Raw genomic sequence first — 17997 nt, 5'->3', positions numbered from 1 at the left:
CACCCTTTGCTTGCCTTGCATGTGGATGTTTCTTGTAGGATTGTTGTGAGCATGAGACAGGGCAAGCTCAACAAAAGCGTTTGGCACGGAGTAGGTAAATCATAGCCTCTTCTTGCACCTGCAGTGGGCCTAGTTCCTGTTGGGTCATATGTAATAATAAAACGCTGAAAGCATCTATAGCATCTGGGCCAGGCACTGTTCTAAGAACATTACGTGTATTAACTTATTTCATCTTCACTACTACCCTTGGAAGAAGGTACTATTGTAATTCCCATTTTGCAGATAGGGAAACTAAGACACAGAGAGGTTAATACCTTGCACAAGGTTCAAAAAGCCCCAGGGACAAGACCTGAATCCAATAGGCAGGTTGCAGAGTCCATGGGCTTGACATGCCTGCCTGCCCCTGCCTGTGAGCTGCGGGCAAACCCAGAGTGATCCTCACTGCCCCCAACAGGATGAAACCTTAACTATGGCCTTGTGGGTGCTGGAGCCAGGAGAGCTGAATTTGGAAGTGGCTGACAAATGATGGGGGAATCAGGCACCTGTCAGGCAGCTCAGGGGAGGTGTCCGTTTCCCAGGTGGTGGCAGGGACGGAGTGCCCAGTCACCATGCTGTCCATCCACATCACTGTTCTCCAATACAAAATACTCATAATCACCATCTCATGTGCTCTCACCGCCCTCTGAGGGCTGTGATGGTGCCACTGACATTTTACAAATAAAGAAACTGGCATGGCAAGGTTACATAGTCTCTGGTGCATCTCAGCACTCCCCAGCCTAGGGCTGAGCCCCTACCCAGGCCCTCACTGCTCCTCAGGGTGCCTCCTCCTACCCCATCTCCCTCAGTAGCCCTGCTCCCCTCTCCTCCCTCAGGCCTGCAGCCCCACGCCAGGTCTGGCCTAGGCCTGAAGCCACCACTGTCTTTTCCTGCAGGGAGGTCTGACCTGAGCTCCCATCAAACCTGCCCCTTCCTGGGTTTGGGTGCCTTCATGGAGGGCACATTCCAGGCCTGTGTTCTGTGTGGTGAGGCACTCTGTGAGAACTTGACTGAGAAACCTCTAGGGCCAGAAAAATCTAGAGGAAAAAACCCAAGGGGCTGGGCACGGTGGCTCACACCTGCAATCCCAGTAGTTTGAGAGGCTGAGGCGGGCAGATCACTTGAGGTCACAAGTTTGAGACCAGCCTAGCCAATGTGGTGAAACCCCGCCTCTACTAAAAATACAAAAATTAGCCGAGCATGGTGTGCGCCTGTAATCCCAGCTACTTGGGAGGCTGAGGCAGGAGAATCATTTGAACCTGGGAGATGGAGGCTGCAGTGAGCTGAGATCGCACCACTGCACTCTAGCCTGGGTGACAGAGTGAGACTCCATCTCGGAAAAAAAAAAAAAAAAAAAGGCCTGAGAGTTCATAGGAGTTGGGGAGTTGGGGATGGAGATGGACCAGAGGACACTGTGGACAGTAGAGGCATCTGTCCCCACCCCAACTCCTTTTTTGTTCTCTAGTAAAAGCTTTCTCCAGTGTTAACTTCTGGGCTGTCTTTGCATTCAGTCTATAATTGTTTTTATAATGATTCCACAATCAATAATCAACTGGATTTGCCAGAGTCTGGACTCTCAGCCAGAGAGGAAGGGCCCAGACACCTTTCTAAAACAGGCTGGAACACTGAGTCACTCACCTGTTCTAGGGGGCCCTCCTTTATTGCCCAAGCAAAGTTGACACCTGGCGCTCAAGGTCATGCTGGCTGGGCCCAGCCTGACCTCCAGGCTCCTGCTGCTGCCCCTCATCACCCTTGCCTTACCCCTAAACTCCAGCAAATCCAACCTGCCTTACCCTGCAGCCCCTCAACCCACATGTGGCCCCACTGCCACGCCTTTGTTCAGTCTTCCCCTTCCCCTGAATACCCTTGCTCTCTATCCCCCTCAGCCAGATCCTGCCGGTGCACCCTCCAGTGTCCATTCAGTTGCCACCTCCTTACATAGGCTTCTTGCTTTCTTCCCTATGGGACAGAGCCTTTCCGTAGGACCCTGACATACCCACTCTGGTGGCACATTGTGGATGCTTTTCTCCCATCTACTAAACAGTAAGCTCCAAGGGTCTGTCCAATTCATCCCTGTGTGCCTACTCTTTTCCCCAGCCTGCCACCTCCTAACCCCCAGCCTATCCAAGCCTGGCACAGTCCCCCGCACAGAGTGTCAGTAAATATGTGTCGAATAAATGCACAGATCATTTAGAAGCATCCCCTAAAATGTAAATGCACTGCATTTTACTCGGACCCTAGTTTTCCTTATTAGCCTCTGCAGGACCCTCTGTCCCCCCCAGTCTGGTTCCCACCTGGGACATGGTCACCATCACTATTGTCAGACTCTGGCTCTGCAGGCCACTGCCCCAAGTCCACACTACACAGCCCTCACCCCTAGGGAGCTGGGCTCTTTTGCAGTACACACTCATATATACCCTATAGATCCAACCCACCCCTCCTTTGACTTTGAGCCATACCATGCTCAAAGCCACTATGATCAAATCACCGTTGGGACTCTATGGCCAGGATCAGCCCAGATGTCTGACATGCACATGCTAAGTTTGCCCCACAGCTGTCACACCACCAATACATATCACACACACACACCAAACTTACATACTACATGGATCACATAGGGGGTGACCCTCTCAGTTACCATGCAAACCAGGACCCTGGGACAGCAGGCCCAAATCCTATCCCTAACCTGCTCTCAATATATGCAGAGCACATGTACATCTCGTACCTATGACACACATAGGGCCCACACGTGTTAATCACGTGAAATACATCAGGAATACATGTCACCGCTAGCACACATACACAAGCTCACCAAAAACAGTCCACAGAACATGCACGTGGAGAAATCGCCAGTCTGTGCTCCCTGCCTCCATGGTCCACACACACACACTCCTCTAAATGCCCAGAAAGACCTCCCCCAACACCCAACATAGGTTTTCCCAGAAGTTTAGAGGCGATTTTTTTTTTGGCACTTAAAAATGCCAAGGTTTGCGTTGAACGTGGTGGCTCGTGCCTGTAATCCCAGCCCTTTGAGAGGCCAAGGCGGGTGGATCACCTGAGGTCAAGAGTTTGAGACCAGCCTGGCCAACACGGTGAAACCCCGTCACTACTTTTAGTAAATTAGCCAGGCATGGTGGCATGTGCCTCCCAGCTACTCAGGAGGCTGAGGCAGGAGAATCGCTTGAACCCAGGGGGCAGAGGTTGCAGTGAGCCCGGATCGTGCCACTTTAGCCTGGGCGAAAGAGCGAAACTCCGTCTAAAAAAAAGAAAAAAGAAAGCCAAGTTGTGTTTGTTTTTTGTTTTGTTTTGTTGTAGCACTATGGAAATCATGAAACCTAACATAGATTGATTAGGGTCATATGCTGTCAATGATTGCCCAGAAACCCCTGAAGACTGAGGCCCAGGATTTGCGGGGAAGCTTCATTCTGTTCTCAGAGGGAGCAAGTCCCAGCAGACCTGTAAGAGATGCTCTGAATCCCTGTGGTCATAACCAACCTCACCCCCAGCCCCTCAGGAACCACAGAGCTCTGGACAGGGCTCAGCCCCAGGGAAGCAGGGAGAGATGAGGCCAGGCACGGGGAATCAAAGCTGCAGCAGGAAGCTCCTTCCTTCCAAATAAGGGCAGAGACTTGCCTGGATGTGGGATGCTGATAGCATCCAAGGTGAGCAGCAGTAGGAGCAGCAGCAGCACCACCACCAGCACCATCATCATCATCATCATCATCATCATCAACAACATCAAACCAGCTTTATTTCATTCAAAAGATATACATTATTAAATACTCACTCCCACTGCCTGTTATTCCACCATCTTAGCTTTATACCCTGAAGTCTTGAAACCTTTTGTACTTCAGGAGCTTCCTAACAACATAAGATACAATTGCCCCCTAATAGTTCCCTAAGAGTTCCCACCATAAGCCCCTGTGAGCCATTTCTGCCTTCATTGTCAACATACATTTAACAACAAATGGGTAGGACAGGAGATTATGAAATTACACATCACAGGCACCTGGTAGCAAGCCTTGCACATTGCATGTGCTAAGGACATTTGAGTCCCCATCGCTTCCAACCTGTGTGCAGTCAAGGTAGCCTGGTCTAGGGGAGAGAACTTGGGCTTTGGAATCAGTTGCCCCTTCCCTTTCCCATGCTGTGACTTGCGGCAAATCGACCTCTCCGGCCTTGGTTTGCAAACCCTCTCTAGGATAGTTCTCTCTCTAGGAAGGGAATTCTCTCCCTGCAGGGCTGTTATAGAGCAAAAGGAGATAAGAGAAAAAAAAAAAAAAAGTGCCTGGCACAAGCCTGTCACCAAGAGGGGTGTGAAAAATATGGAGTTTCCTTTCTCCTGTCATCAGCACTAGGGATGTGTGGGTCTGCCCTAAGCCACAGGGCCACCCCTGTCTGGAGGGGTGAAGGGGTGTGGTCAGTGGTGAGGACCAGGGTCCTGCTCCCCACTCCCTCCAAGGGCTGCCCATCATGCATACACTGTGCAAACATCTCCAGAGATTTTAGAATTTGGGTCTCCTAATAAGGTACAACTCTCCTGAGTTTGCTCAATAAGCCCATATAAGCCAGTAATGCCTGCTCTAAACTGAGTACAGAATCTCAGGAAAGAGAATGGTTAGAAAAGGAGAAGGGGATACAGGTAGCACAAGAGCATCGATACAGAGGAGAAAAGAAACTGCTCCATGAGAACTGCAGCTGAGTCCCTAGGAGCACCCTGGATGACTCAGCCAGTAAGTGGCATGGCCTCAACTTGATCTAAAACATCTTTTCTTGGCCGCATAGACTGCCTCTTGGGTCTCTCTGAATTTTTTTTTTTTTTTTTTTGAGATGGAGTCTCACTTTGTCACCCAAGCTGGAGTGCAGTGGGGCAATTTTGGCTCACTGCAATCTCTGCCTCCTGGGTTTAAGCTATTCTCGTGCCTCAGCCTCCCAAGTAGCTGGGATTACAGGTGCCTGCCACCATGCCCAGCTAATTTTTGTATTTTTAGTAGAAACAGGTTTTCACCATGTTAGCCAGTCTGGTCTCAAACTCCTGACCTCACGCCGTCCACCTGCCTCAGCCTCCCAAAGTACTGGGATTACAGGCATGAGTCACTGTGCCCAGCCAGGTCTCTCTGAAATGTTTTGGTGTCTGTTTGGGAACTGTTGGGAGGTGTCTGTGCTCCTCCAAAGAGGACCCTTGAGATGTCAGAGCCATATCAAATATTTGTACAAATTAGAATAAGTTGCCCCTTTCTCAAGACATTCTACTGACATCTGCCAGAAAACTGATGTAATATATACACAAATCTATAATGACTGTCATTTGAATAAAACCTCTAGAGTTGTGCAGTGCACACCCTACACAACTGCACACAGTAACCTCAGATCACTGGCAGCCTATTCATTTTTGACAGACATAAGTGAGAGTGAATATTACAGGGGCTTCCAGTCCTAACCTTTCTGCTCCTTCCGCCTGCATGGGAGCCAGACAGAATGACTCAGCCCCACAGGCTGTGGACATTTCTCCCTCAGCACAGGGAGGCAGGGTCAGGGATGGATATGACAAGTGTCCTCCAAGTCTCTCTCTCATCCCTGTGGCTCTCTGTTCCTCATACCTTATGCAGAGTTTCTTTTCCCCAACATGCACCTGCTGTCAGTTGCTGCTTTATCAGTGACGCACTAATTAGGTCCAGCGAGGTATGCTCTGCGTTGGAGAGGCTGCCGTGGCTGGCATTTGGACAAGCTATTCTGTTTGCCTTGTGGGCCACGTGTCACTCTTTCTCCCTAGGAAATTACAAATGAGGCTCCCCCCTTGAGAGTCCCACTGTCCTAGCATGTAGAGTTGGGAGTGGGGTGTGACTGACAAGGGTGGGCAGGAGAGTGCAGCAGCCCAGGGCTGGCATTCTGCTTGGCAAGGAGCAGGCACTTGTCTGGCAAGGGGGTTTGTAAATAGTAAAGCATGCAATTCTTGTGTGCTGCTGGCATGGATGTGGCATTGGACACCAAAAGCAGTCCCCATTAGTAGCTCTGGAACTCCAGGAATGACTGGGGTGATGAACAGAAGCAACCAGAGCCACTACAGGCTGCTTGCGGAACCCCTGGAAGTGGGCGGGACTAGCCTGTGCCCCTTTCATGCTCCACCCCATCTAACCACTAGACTTTACTGACAAGCTCTGTTCCACTCCCCATGTATCTCCTGACCTAGCACAGTGTCTGACACATACTGGCACTTAAGAAACATTTCCTGAATGTCTGAATAATTCAGTCCATGTGTACTGAACACAAATGACTCAATCCTTATCCTCATGGAACTTGCAATCTAGTAAATGAGAGCTGAATTTTTTAAATGATTACTTCATTACAACTGTGGTAAGTGACACAAAGGGGCAGTACCAGGGAAACCTGCCCTGGAAGTGGGAGGGCTGGGGGAGAGTTAAAGAGTGACGGCTGGGCACGGTGTCTCACGCCTGTAATCCCAGCACTTTGAGAGGCCAAGGCAGGTGGATCACGAGGTCAGGAGTTCGAGACCAGCCTGACCAAGATGGTGAAACCCCGTCTCTACTAAAAATACAAAAATTAGCCAGGTGTGGCTAATTACAGGTGGCATGCACCTGTAATCCCAGCTGCTCAGGAGGTGGAGGTTGCAGTGAGCCGAGATCGCGACATTGCACTCCACCCTGGGTGACAGGGTGAAACTCTGTCTCAAAAAAAGAAAAAAAGTGGGAACTGAAAGGGACCTTAGGTCTCATCTAGTCTAGTGTAATGGTTAGCAAGACACAGGCCTATCACAATGCCTTGCTTGTCATAGATGCTCAAGAAACACAGATTGAACGAATGAATGAATGAATGAATGAGGAAGTCACCTTGGGCTAGTGCTTTTGCCTCACTTGAACCTATGTACTCTGACCCCAGGTCCAGGACCCATTCCTGCCCTGAGCCATCCCACCTACACCTCCAACAAAAGGATAGCTGAGCCAAGCCAACTTCCTTGGTTGCTGGTCCCAGAGTGGTCTCTGCTGAGCTCCCACAGGCTGGCAGGCTCATGCCACCTTGGCCTGGATCTAGAGAACTCAGTTCCACACCGTTTACACTGCCTCCTACCCACAGAGCATATTTAAGGGGACTAGACAACAAACTCACACAATTGCCTCCCTCTTTTGTGTGAGGGAGGGTCAACACTTTCCATTCTCCTCCATCTACTCCAAAAAATACTCATTAACCTCCTGTCTATTGCAAGGAAAACGGATGATCAACATGAGAAGCTCAGCTGTTGATTAATTTTCCCAAACAGGGCCAAACTACAAAGCAGCATATTGCAGGGGAGAAAATTCAATAAACAATATTTGAAACAAATTTAATAGAACATATAACTCATTACCCACCGGGGTCTGGGCCTGTGCCGTCATGTTATGCACAGAGGCAGGTGGAAGGTGGAGGAGCGATTTGCATCTTTAGTGGGACCAGCGTCGAGGGTTTGTTAGTAGTGCTTTCAAATCAAGTTCAAGATGTTAATAGCCAATACTGCATCTATAATTAACAGGCCTTTGGATGGGAGGAAGGGTTCACATCCGTTCTGCATTCGCAGAATGAAGATGCTGAATAGGACTGGCAGGCATCCCCAGAAGCAGCATGGGGACCTGCCCTGTGGGTGGTGTGGACTGGGGAGATGGGGATAGATGAAGATAGAAGGACACCCAAGCATCAACTTCTAGGTGCTAAGAAAGGGTCAGAGCATCTAGGCCTTGGTGGGTGGTGCTCCCTCAAGATCAGGGCCATGTCCTCTGGATGTCTTGCTCTGTGCTTAGGTGTCAAGTGCACTTTCCATATCAACAGGGATGGCACAGGCCAACCCAGAATTCCCACATTTGGGCTGTTGGCATCCTGTGATCGAAATGGGAGCTAGGAGATTTGAGTTCCAAATGAATGTTCACCTTGCATTGGCTGTGTGATCTTGGGCAAGTCACTTTCCCTTTTTTGTCCTCAGTTTCCTCACCTATAAAACAAGGCAGCTGGACCAGGTGATTCCCAGTGTCCCTTTCAGCTCTAGCATTATGGGCTATCGACCCACCATTGGGACAGGTATGTGACCAGGCCCAGGCCATGCATTAGCAGAGCAGGTGGACCACAGCTGGTGGGAATCTTAAGAGGCCCAAGAGGACTCCCCATCTCTGGCCCTGCTTCCTACCATTCTTCACACCTTTGGGTTAAGACCCCCACTCCAGGCAGGAAGATACTCAGAGTCAGAGCTAAAGGGCCCTTAGAGATGACATAGCCAGTGGTTCCCAGCTAGACACTTGTAAAGGCTGCAGCAGGTTGCCAAGAGCAGTTTGGTACATTTCACAAAACCTGCGGGAAATCCTGTATTACCTGTGATGAAGCTAACTGAAACACCAAGGTTTTTCTTTTGCTTTTAATTAGAATTAAATTAACTCTATGTGATATCCCAGGTTAGTGTGTGCTGATCAGAAGCTCTGATTGGTCATAGGTGACATCATAGGAATATCTAGATCATGGTTGGTGGACAAGAGGCTGCCACTAGAGTCACATGGTATGTGGTCACTGGCCAAATTGTACTTGTCCAATATGTGACTGGCCTTGGACACCAGCCCAGAGGGACTGCAATGTCTTTCAAACAGAGAGGGCTTTGTAGGGGGAGAATACCAAAAAGGGTCCTTAGTGGTGAAAAGTTGGGGAGACTGGTTTCAATAGCCTCAGATGATTGATAAAGAAACCAAGGCCTGTACATTACCGTGCATTAACATTAGTTTATCCAAAGAGAAGATAGACTACTTCCAGCAGGAATTCGAGATGGTGATTTTAGGGGAACAACCTCAATAAAGGACCTTAGGGGACAGGCCTGGCTGGGGGAGTGGGCAGAGTTGCTAGGCTAAGCAAAGCATATGACATGCCAGATGCAAACTCCTCAGCTCACAACCCTGGCTCTCATCCTGGCCTTTTCTCCAGTGTGTGACAAGATCAACTGACATGAACTGAGGGCTGGTTTGGGTCAGGCTTTAGGCTGGAGGGAGGCAGGTGTAGACAGAAAAACCCTTGCAGCCAGTTCCCTGGGAGCAGTGGCCTGCAAGTCCCAGCTCTGCCTTGTGGGCCCACTTTGGCTCATGGTGGATTTGATCATCTCTGATGTCTGTTTAGCTCAGAACGTCTTGTCTCCCAGAATGGATGCTCTAGAGGCCAACTGTATAATTTTTGCCTGTGCTTCTCGCTCTCTGGTAGGCAGAGTTGGGCAGGGAATGATGGGGTGAGGCACGGAAGCACAGACCAGGATCTCCTGGCTTTCCCTTCTCACAAGAGCCCCATGGAGGCTCAGAGTCAGTGTGTTAGCGTGGGGCCCATCCTTAGACGAGACAATATTCTGTTGCCTGTGTGTGATGAGGACCACAGAACCCAGCCTACCAGGGACCCTCACTCACACATTATTTGAAAATTCCCATACTCTGTGCCAGGTACTGGGGAACCTAAATAGGTAAGGCCCCTCTTCTCTTGAAGCTTCTAGTCTCTCTGGGAGAGGCAGAGAGTAAATAAGTGGACAAAGAAACATACCTGGATGTAGGCATGACTATACCTGCATGGGTACTGCCTGGGAGTTGCCCAAGGCCAGAGACTGGGTCCCAGTCTCTTCTGTGCCCTTGGAGCCTGCAACATGGCTAGCTCAGAATTGGCCCTCGCTCAGCAAACATTTGCTGAATTGCCTGGCATACGAGAGAAAGCATATGGAAAGTGCCCAGTCCTTCTGCTCCTGTCCACAGTAGAAGCCAGCATGTACACACAAACATCTCATTTCAATTAAACATTTATCGAGGATCCATTATGTACCAGCAGGGGCCCAAGCTCTGAGAATCTAGACATGAATACAATCAGATCCATCCCCACGGAGTTCACAGCCCTGAGGTGGAGGGAGGCACTGAGCCAACCACAACCCTCTGGTGCTAGGATGATGGTTGCTATGTATGCACCCAATTCCCACCAGGGCAGGGCTGGTGGGCTGGAAAGGAGTATCAGGGAAGACACCCAGGAGAAAATGTACACAGACATACCCAAGGCAAACACCCACAGAGACACACAGATGTCTATACTGACTGCCCACACAGACCATCATATTAAGGCTTGTTTGTTAGTGGTCCCCCAAATCAAAAAGGTATTACTGTACCTTGGGTCAGGGGATGCGCTGGGGTAGGGAGAGCTGACAGTCTAATCTGAGATAGGCTGGTGATTGGCTTGCTATGAACATCAATCACCAGAGACTGGCCAATTACAGACCAGGCCTCACCCTCAGATCAGAGGCTAGAAGTTAGGGAATTTGACAAAAAACTTTAACTGTTAGTGTAATACTTGTGCTCGTTGAGGTGTTAGAACCCGGTATGCACTGGTACTGAGGCCAGGGGGCCAGGGCAGTGAGGTGGAAGAGGAGAGTGCTCGAAGTTAGCTGTGCCAAGGTTACATTCCTTCAGGGCAGAGCGGTGCACTTTAGAAACTGTCTGATTCCCCATTTGGACTTTTTGCTGTTAGGAGCTGACTGGAAAAAAAAAACCAAAAAACCACAGTTTCTTCTCATCTCCCACTCAACAACAATCAACACAGAAGACTTCTGTGACCAATGTGTGGGGATTTCTCCCCAGCAACAAGCAATCAATCAGTTCTGCAGCAGACATCAGCTGGGTGCCCTCCAATTCAATTCTGACACTATCTATCTGGAGATAGCGTCAGATCCCACAGGTGGAGGGCTTAGGGCCCTAGACTGCTCCCCTTCCTGCCTTCAGATGCCAGTCACAAGCTCCAGGCTGTTTGCCTGTGTTTTGTTTTTTTTTTTTTTTTCCTCTTGAGACGGAGTCTTGCTCTGTCACCCAGACTGGAGTGCAGTGGCATGACCTCGGCTCACTGCAATCTCTGCCTCCCAGGTTTAAGCGATTCCCCTGCCTCAGCCTCCCAAGTAGCTGGGACTACAGGCACGCACCACCACGCCCAGCTAATTTTTTTGCATTTTAGTAAAGACGGGATTTCACCATGTTGGCCACGATGGTCTCGATCTCCTGACCTTGTGATCCGCCTGCCTCAACCTCCCAAAGTGCTGGGATTACAGGTGTGAGCCATCGCGCCTGGCCTTGCCTGTGCTTCTAACTGACAGGCTATAAATCAGGTTTCCTGCAACTCCCTCCTTGGGTTCGATTAATTTGCTAGAGAGGTTCACAGAATTCAGGGAAACACATTTACCAGTTTATTATCAAGGATATTACAAAGGATATGGATGAAAAAATACAGAGGGCAAGACATGTGGGAAGGGGTGTGGAACTTCCATGCCCTCTCCAGGTGTACAACCTTCCCGGAACCTCCGTATGTTCAGCTATCCAGAAGCTCTCCAAACCCTGTCCTTTAGAGTTTTTATGGAGACTTCGTTACATGGGAATCATTGGTTACCTCGCTGGCCTTGGGTGATCAACTCAACCTTCAGCCCCTCTTCCTTATACCTTCCCCCTTCAGTGGGTGGGGCTGTATGTCCCAACTTTCTAATCCTGCCTTGGCCTTTCTGGTGACCAGTCCCCATCCTGAAGCAGCCATCAGTCATTAGCATACAAAACGACCTCACTTTTGGCCAGGTGCAGTGGCTCACACCTGTAACCCCAGCACTTTGGGAGGCCAAGGTGGGTGGATCACCTGAGGTCGGGAGTTCGAGACCAGCCTGACCAACATGGAGAAACCCCGTCTCTACTAAAAACACAAAAATTAACTGGGCATGGTGGTGCATGCCTGTAATCCCAGCTACCAGGAGGCTGAGGCAGGAGAATCGCTTGAACCGGGAGGTGGAGGTTGCGGTGAGCCGAGATCACGCCACTGCACTCCAGCCTAGCCAACAAGAGCGAAACTCCGTCTCGGGGGTAAAAAAAACAAAAACAAAAACAAAAAACCTCACTTTGGAGATTCTAAGGATTCCAGGAGTTGCTTGGCAGGAAACTGGATGAAGACCTAATACATATTTCACAATATCAGAGGATCTGACAAATGCAAAGTGTTTGGAACAGTGGCCCTCAGGGAATGGTCATTCCGTCCTCCAAGACCATACCTGTAGTGTGTGGTGATAAAAGTTCCAGCCTGTGTCAGCTGTGAGGGGGAACAGGGAGCCAGCCCAGAGAAGGTGATAAAAAGGTAAACAAGGGGCATGGAGTCAGGACTCTCCCCAACCCCCCTGCCGCGGGTACCCACCCTGCCTCCTCTCCTTCAGGGCTGGCATTTTTTAATTGAGAAGTGGATCTCTCCTCCAGAACTTCCTTCTTAAACTTAAACCTAGGAGGATTTTGTGTATTCTTTCCCTAAGAGATGGTATATCTTTGCACTAATGGCTTGTATGGTGCTTTCTACCCATCAGGCACTATTCTAACTACTACACAAATGATAACTAATTTAATCCTCTTAATCCTGTGAAAAGGAGACATTTCAATTCCCTTTAACAGATGTGGGAACTGAGGCTCAGGGGGTTTAGTAAATTGCCTATGGTCACACGGTGAATAAGCTGTGAAAGCAGGATGGTACCAGAGTCCACCCTCTGTTCCCTCACCCCTATTGCCTCTCAGGATGGAAGATCTGGTTCTTTCTCCTTCACCTTCACTGGCACTAACACACCGGGGGTTCTGGATAAGCCACTGCCCCTCTCTGACTCTCCTTTTTCTTCTCTGGGAAGCAGAAAGTCACCTCAGCCTGGTGGCCTCCCAGGACTGCTGCAAAGACCGGGCGTAGGCTTCTCTGGGAGGAAACTGACACAGCATTGTTGGGAGCAGATGTGTCAAGCTGGGCTCCCGGCATCCTGTCATGGATCAGGGCCAGGGCAGGAGGCCTCTCTGAGCCCCATCAGCAGACCCGCAACAGGGCTCACAGGCAACCTGAGGCCTTGCAGGGGGATCAGGATTGGGAGAGAAACCCCTTCTCTCTGAGAGCAGATTCAGACAGACAGGCATACGCTGTGCCCACGGTCTGCACCCAGGCCAAGACCCTCAGAGGTTAAACAGATTCTTATGTGCTATTTATCGTCTTGGAGAAATTGGAGTTTTCTGGGTAATAGGAAAGCTGACAGACTCCAGCTGGTCAGGCCTGCTGGGGACTAGCAGGGGAAAGAGCAGGAACCGTGGGACCTTTGGGATAGAACTTCACACTCCCTAACTCCGAGGGTGCGACAGAAGCAGAAAAGGGCTGGAGAGGAACTTCTCTGTGGCAAAGACCCACACCCGCGGGTCTCTCTGGCCCACATAGGAGTGAAGGCAGATGCCTGTACCCTTAGAGTTGAGAAGGGAGCTCCTCTATGCCACGCCTGTCATTTTAGAGATGCGGGAACTGAGACTCAGAGAGGGGCAGTACATATCCGGTGTCACACAGCTAGTGGGGCCCAAATTTATTACCAAGATTCCCACGGGAAGCTTTGGCGTAAGGCCTAAGACGCTGGCTGGAGACACTCCCTAGGGGCCGGAGGTGGGAATTCAACATCCAGCGACCACTTGCTCCAGCGTAGACAGCACCACAGTAGGTTCCTAAGTGCGGAAGCGTGTCCTGGGGGACCCAGGGAAGAAAGTCCGAACTCCCTCCCCTGGCATTCTAGGCTCCCAGCCCCCCTTCTGCCTATCTCCTTCACTCCACTCTTCAGCCGCCCCTGGAGCATTCCCAGCTCATACTCCTCTGCACTCTCGTCCACACCCCTCTTCCCATCTGCATCCCCTTTACCCTACTCTTCTGATTAACTGAATGCTCCCACCACTCAACGCCTCTGAAGCCTCCATTCCTGGTCTCCCTACCCTGTAACTTGCCCCTCCTCCAAATTCCTTACTGGAGCTAACAGCGTACCCACTTACCGGTAGAGTGGATGCCCAGATTCACCCCTCAGGACAGAAGCACTTTCTTCTCCAGCTGCCGGAAAGTTAGTGGCTCCCAGGTGAGGCCCTCTATAGACACTGCCTTTGAAGTCAGCTGACTCACCTGAGGAGTCATGGCCCCTTCCCCCATCCCAGTGGATGGCCAGTGATTGATGGGGGCATAAAGGATTTCCCTCCTTTTCCCCCATGTGGGACAACTCCAGGGGTCATCTCAGCTTCAGAGCTTCCTGCCAGATCAGCAGAAGTTACTGTAACTGTGCCTCGGTTCAACTTTTCCTCAGCCTTGACCACCTCCCTCATCGGGATTGTTCTCAAGAGCTCACTAATCTCTATCTCAGAATGTTTTCCAGGGCAGCCAGTTTAGGATCCCCGGTAATGTAATGGTTAAGCAGCCAGCCTGGGTTCCAACAAGGAGCAACTGGGTTTAGTTCTGTGACCTTGGCAGAGTTAAGTAACTTCTCCATGCAGTTATCTGTTAGGTGAGAATAATGCTGAGGCAGTAGCTTCCATCTCCTGTGAGTGCTGTGACAATTAAATGAGATGGTGTGTGTGTTACACGATATTGAGAAAGGTCTCAATATGCATTAGCTATCATTTACATTTAACTTCTCTGAGGCTCAGGCAAATACGGATAGGATATTACTACTCGTGTCGTGGGGTTGTGGGTGAGAAATCAGACTGGGAGACAACGGGTTAGACTTGGTGCTGCTTCAACCTAATACAGACTTTGGGGTCAAGGTCCCCTAGATTTGTGGTCTGGAGGCCTGACCCCTCCAATAACTGAAAACGGTTATATTAGTTTTCCATTACTGCTGTAAAAAATCACAACTTAGTGGCTTCAAACAGCACTAATTTATTATCTGACAGTCCTGAAGGTCAGAAGTCTGGTATGGGTTTCATGAGGCTGAAGCCCAGGTGCCGGCAGGCCGTGTTCCTTCCTGGAAGCTTTAGGAGAGGGTCTATTTCCTGCTCACTCATGTTGCTGGCAGATTCAGCTCCTCTGGTTGCAGGACTGAGGCCCTCATTTTCTTGCTAACTGTAAAAGAGCTGCTGATCCCAGATGCTAGAGGCCACTGCATTCCTCAGCTCCTGGCCCCTTCCTCCATCTTCAAAGTCAGCACAGGCGGGTGGAGGGCTTCTCATGGTTTCTCTCTCTGACCTACCTTCTTTGGTCATCTTTTACTCTGAAGTACTCGTGATTATATTGGGCCCACCTGGATAACCTCCGACATTCTCCCCATCTCCAGGTCCTTAATCACACCTGCAAAGTCCCTTTTTGCCATGTAAGGTAACATATTCACAGATCCCAGGGATTAGGACATGAACACGTTGGGGGCAGCAGGGGTCATTATCCTGCCTACCACAGCCATCCAGCGTGGAACAGTCTTTGATCCAAAATTCAACCCCTCCCTTTCCAGGGAGAGGTCTGTGCCGTTTCCTGTGCAGCAGGGACCTACGGCCCCAACTGCTCGTCCATCTGTAGCTGTAACAATGGTGGCACCTGCTCCCCAGTAGATGGCTCCTGTACCTGCAAGGAAGGTAATGTGCCCTCTCTCCCAAGCTCATCCCCCACATATGAGCACACTGCCCAGGTGGTGCTGCCAGCTGAGGTGGGGCTGCCCCAACCCCACCCACATGCAAGGTCAGGAAGCCTATATTGGTTGGGTTCCAGGCAAGGAAACCCATGCCAGGAACTTCAATAGCAGGAATGTAATGAGGGGATTCATTGCAATGTTCAAAGAGCTGAAGAGCACACAGGGAAGGTATGCAACCCAGACATTAACACCTGTGGGAGAAGCTGCTATCGCTCCTAGGGTTGGAGGAACAAAAGAAAGAGTTCCCAGAGCCTGGGAGTGAAGGGTACCTGGTAGGCACTGAGACATGGAGAGAGGGGGCTGCGCCACCGCCCGAAGCCCCAGACAGAGAAAGAGGGAGAGGACACACCTATCTCTCCTGCTTCCACTCTCCAGTCTGTGGGTAGGTCTCCCACATGCAGCCCAGCTGGGAGACAGCTGACGGGAATCCTGGGATATGCATCCCGCAGGGGCCAGCCCCCATCACAAACAGGGAAGCAGGGAAGGGGAGAAATGGTGCAGTAGGCAAAGAGGCCAGTGACCAGCCTAAAAATGGAGAATCAGCTGTCCCTCAAACAGAGGGCCCTGAGTTAAGCTGCCAGACTCCACCCTGGGCAGAGACAGCACTCCCCACCTGAGGTGGTACCTGTTCCAGGTAGGATCATCTGCCTGGAGCACAAACAGTGAGCACCCAGAGGCAGGAGACCTGGGTTCTAGCCCCAGCTCTCCTAACAGCTCTGTTGAATTTCTGAACTGTGTGTGGAATGTGTGTTCTAACCCAGCCCTCAGGAAAGCAGTGGTTTGGGTGGGATGCTGTGTGTAGAGCTAGGGGGAGTGGGCAAAAAGACACACTGGACCTGGAGAAGTGACAGTCCCTTTCCCTCCCCTCAGGGTGGCAGGGCCTGGACTGCAACCTGCCGTGTCCCAGTGGGACATGGGGCCTGAACTGCAACGAGAGCTGCACCTGTGCCAATGGGGCAGCCTGCAGCCCCATAGATGGCTCCTGTTCCTGCACCCCTGGCTGGCTGGGAGACACCTGTGAGCTGCCTTGCCCGGTGAGTGCCAGGGTGGGGAGGGACAGGTTGGGCTTAGCATTCTCTCACGCCCTTTCCCTGGTGTTAGTTTGTCCACAAGAGTGTACAGAGAAAAGCACTAAGCTAGGTGATGGGACACTTAGATTTAGGTTACAGTCCTAGTCCTAACTTCTCTGTGGCTATTTTACTACTTTGGCCCTCATCTATAAAATGGCAAATACTTGGCAGATGTGGTGACATGGCATCACTTTTCCCATGTTGCTCTTGGTAAACACTATTGACTGGCACTCGAGCTCAAATGCAGCTTCAGATTCCTTCACAACCCAGTGCTACAAGACAACCCTTACTAATCCACGAGACTTGCCATTCCTTGGTAGATAATGTCTGAGCTTCCTTCTGGTTCCAACAGTCTGTACTTTTATGATCAGAGGGTGTGGCGACTAAAGCAAGCACTGTTCAACAATAACCATCCAGACTTAATCACTGGATCTTATAGGTCTGAGATACAAATAAGTTAAACCCACTGATATATTGTTGGATGAGTGAGCAATGCACTCCTTAATGAGTAATTTGGAGTCCTGCAATCCTGAGTTCAAATCTTGGCTTTGTCACATCCTTTGTAACCTTGAGCATGTTACTTCACCTCTCTAACCTTGTTTCTCATCTTTAAAGTGGGAATATAATGGAATCATATCATGGAATTGCTGTGAGGATTAAGAAAAATGAGGTATATGAGGCTTTTGATACCTAATGAGCATATAAGAATTGGTGACTACCTTCTTCCCCAGCAACAAAGAATAAATCATAGTCATTCCTCACATGTGATCAATGTGTTACAATTTGCAAAGTGCACTTTCATTTACAATTTCAGTTAATGATCATTACAGGCCTTTGAGCTTGACCACTGAAAAGTAGAGCAGGAGTATCACCCTCCCTCCCAACCTCATACTCCTGTTAATGCAGCCAAATAATTCTTCAGAGTGTCTTCATGGCTGTGTTGATTCCCACTTACAAAACGTGTCCCCATTGTGCCCCAGCCCCAGTCTCCCTACATCCCTGTGGGGTTCTGGCTCAGTTTTGTCATCCAGATCCAGTAGATCTCACTGGACCCTCTGAAAGTAAAAATTAAAGAAAAGATCCATAGAAGTAACACAAACCTCTGGAAGTTTGGGTCTGATCATTTTTCTCTCCCTGTCTTCTCCACAGGATGGCACATTTGGGCTGAACTGCAGTGAACACTGTGACTGCAGCCATGCTGATGGATGTGACCCTGTCACAGGCCACTGCTGCTGCCTGGCCGGATGGACAGGTAACCTTCCCTTGCTGTGCCACCACCCAGGTACTGTGAAACTGGGTTCTTGGTATTCTACTTCTCTTGACCGTTCTTTCTTCTTCAATACCTTTCTTCTTGATCCCTGAATATGCGTCTTTCCCTTTATCTGCTCTGGGTTCCAGTTCTCCATTCCATTTAATTCAAGTATTTACTGAATATCTATT

At 50.0% G+C, this 17997-nt stretch overlaps 1 protein-coding gene across 1 annotated transcript in view; it reads left to right on the top strand.

Annotated features, from left to right (window-relative positions):
- The window catches only part of MEGF11 (multiple EGF-like-domains 11), a 254935-nt gene that overhangs the window by 204153 nt on the left and 32785 nt on the right, over nucleotides 1-17997 (top strand). Inside the window, exons 10-12 of the mRNA XM_011968341.1 lie at nucleotides 15311-15431; nucleotides 16358-16521; nucleotides 17707-17809. Of these exons, the coding sequence (XP_011823731.1) occupies nucleotides 15311-15431; nucleotides 16358-16521; nucleotides 17707-17809 (388 nt within the window). The remainder of the gene's footprint in view (nucleotides 1-15310; nucleotides 15432-16357; nucleotides 16522-17706; nucleotides 17810-17997) is intronic.

The sequence above is a fragment of the Mandrillus leucophaeus genome, unplaced genomic scaffold (assembly GCF_000951045.1).
Source record: "Mandrillus leucophaeus isolate KB7577 unplaced genomic scaffold, Mleu.le_1.0 Scaffold12, whole genome shotgun sequence".
Classification (NCBI taxonomy): domain Eukaryota; kingdom Metazoa; phylum Chordata; class Mammalia; order Primates; family Cercopithecidae; genus Mandrillus; species Mandrillus leucophaeus.
Note: the sequence above shows the minus strand (reverse complement) of the source record. Positions and strands in the feature narration are given on the sequence as shown.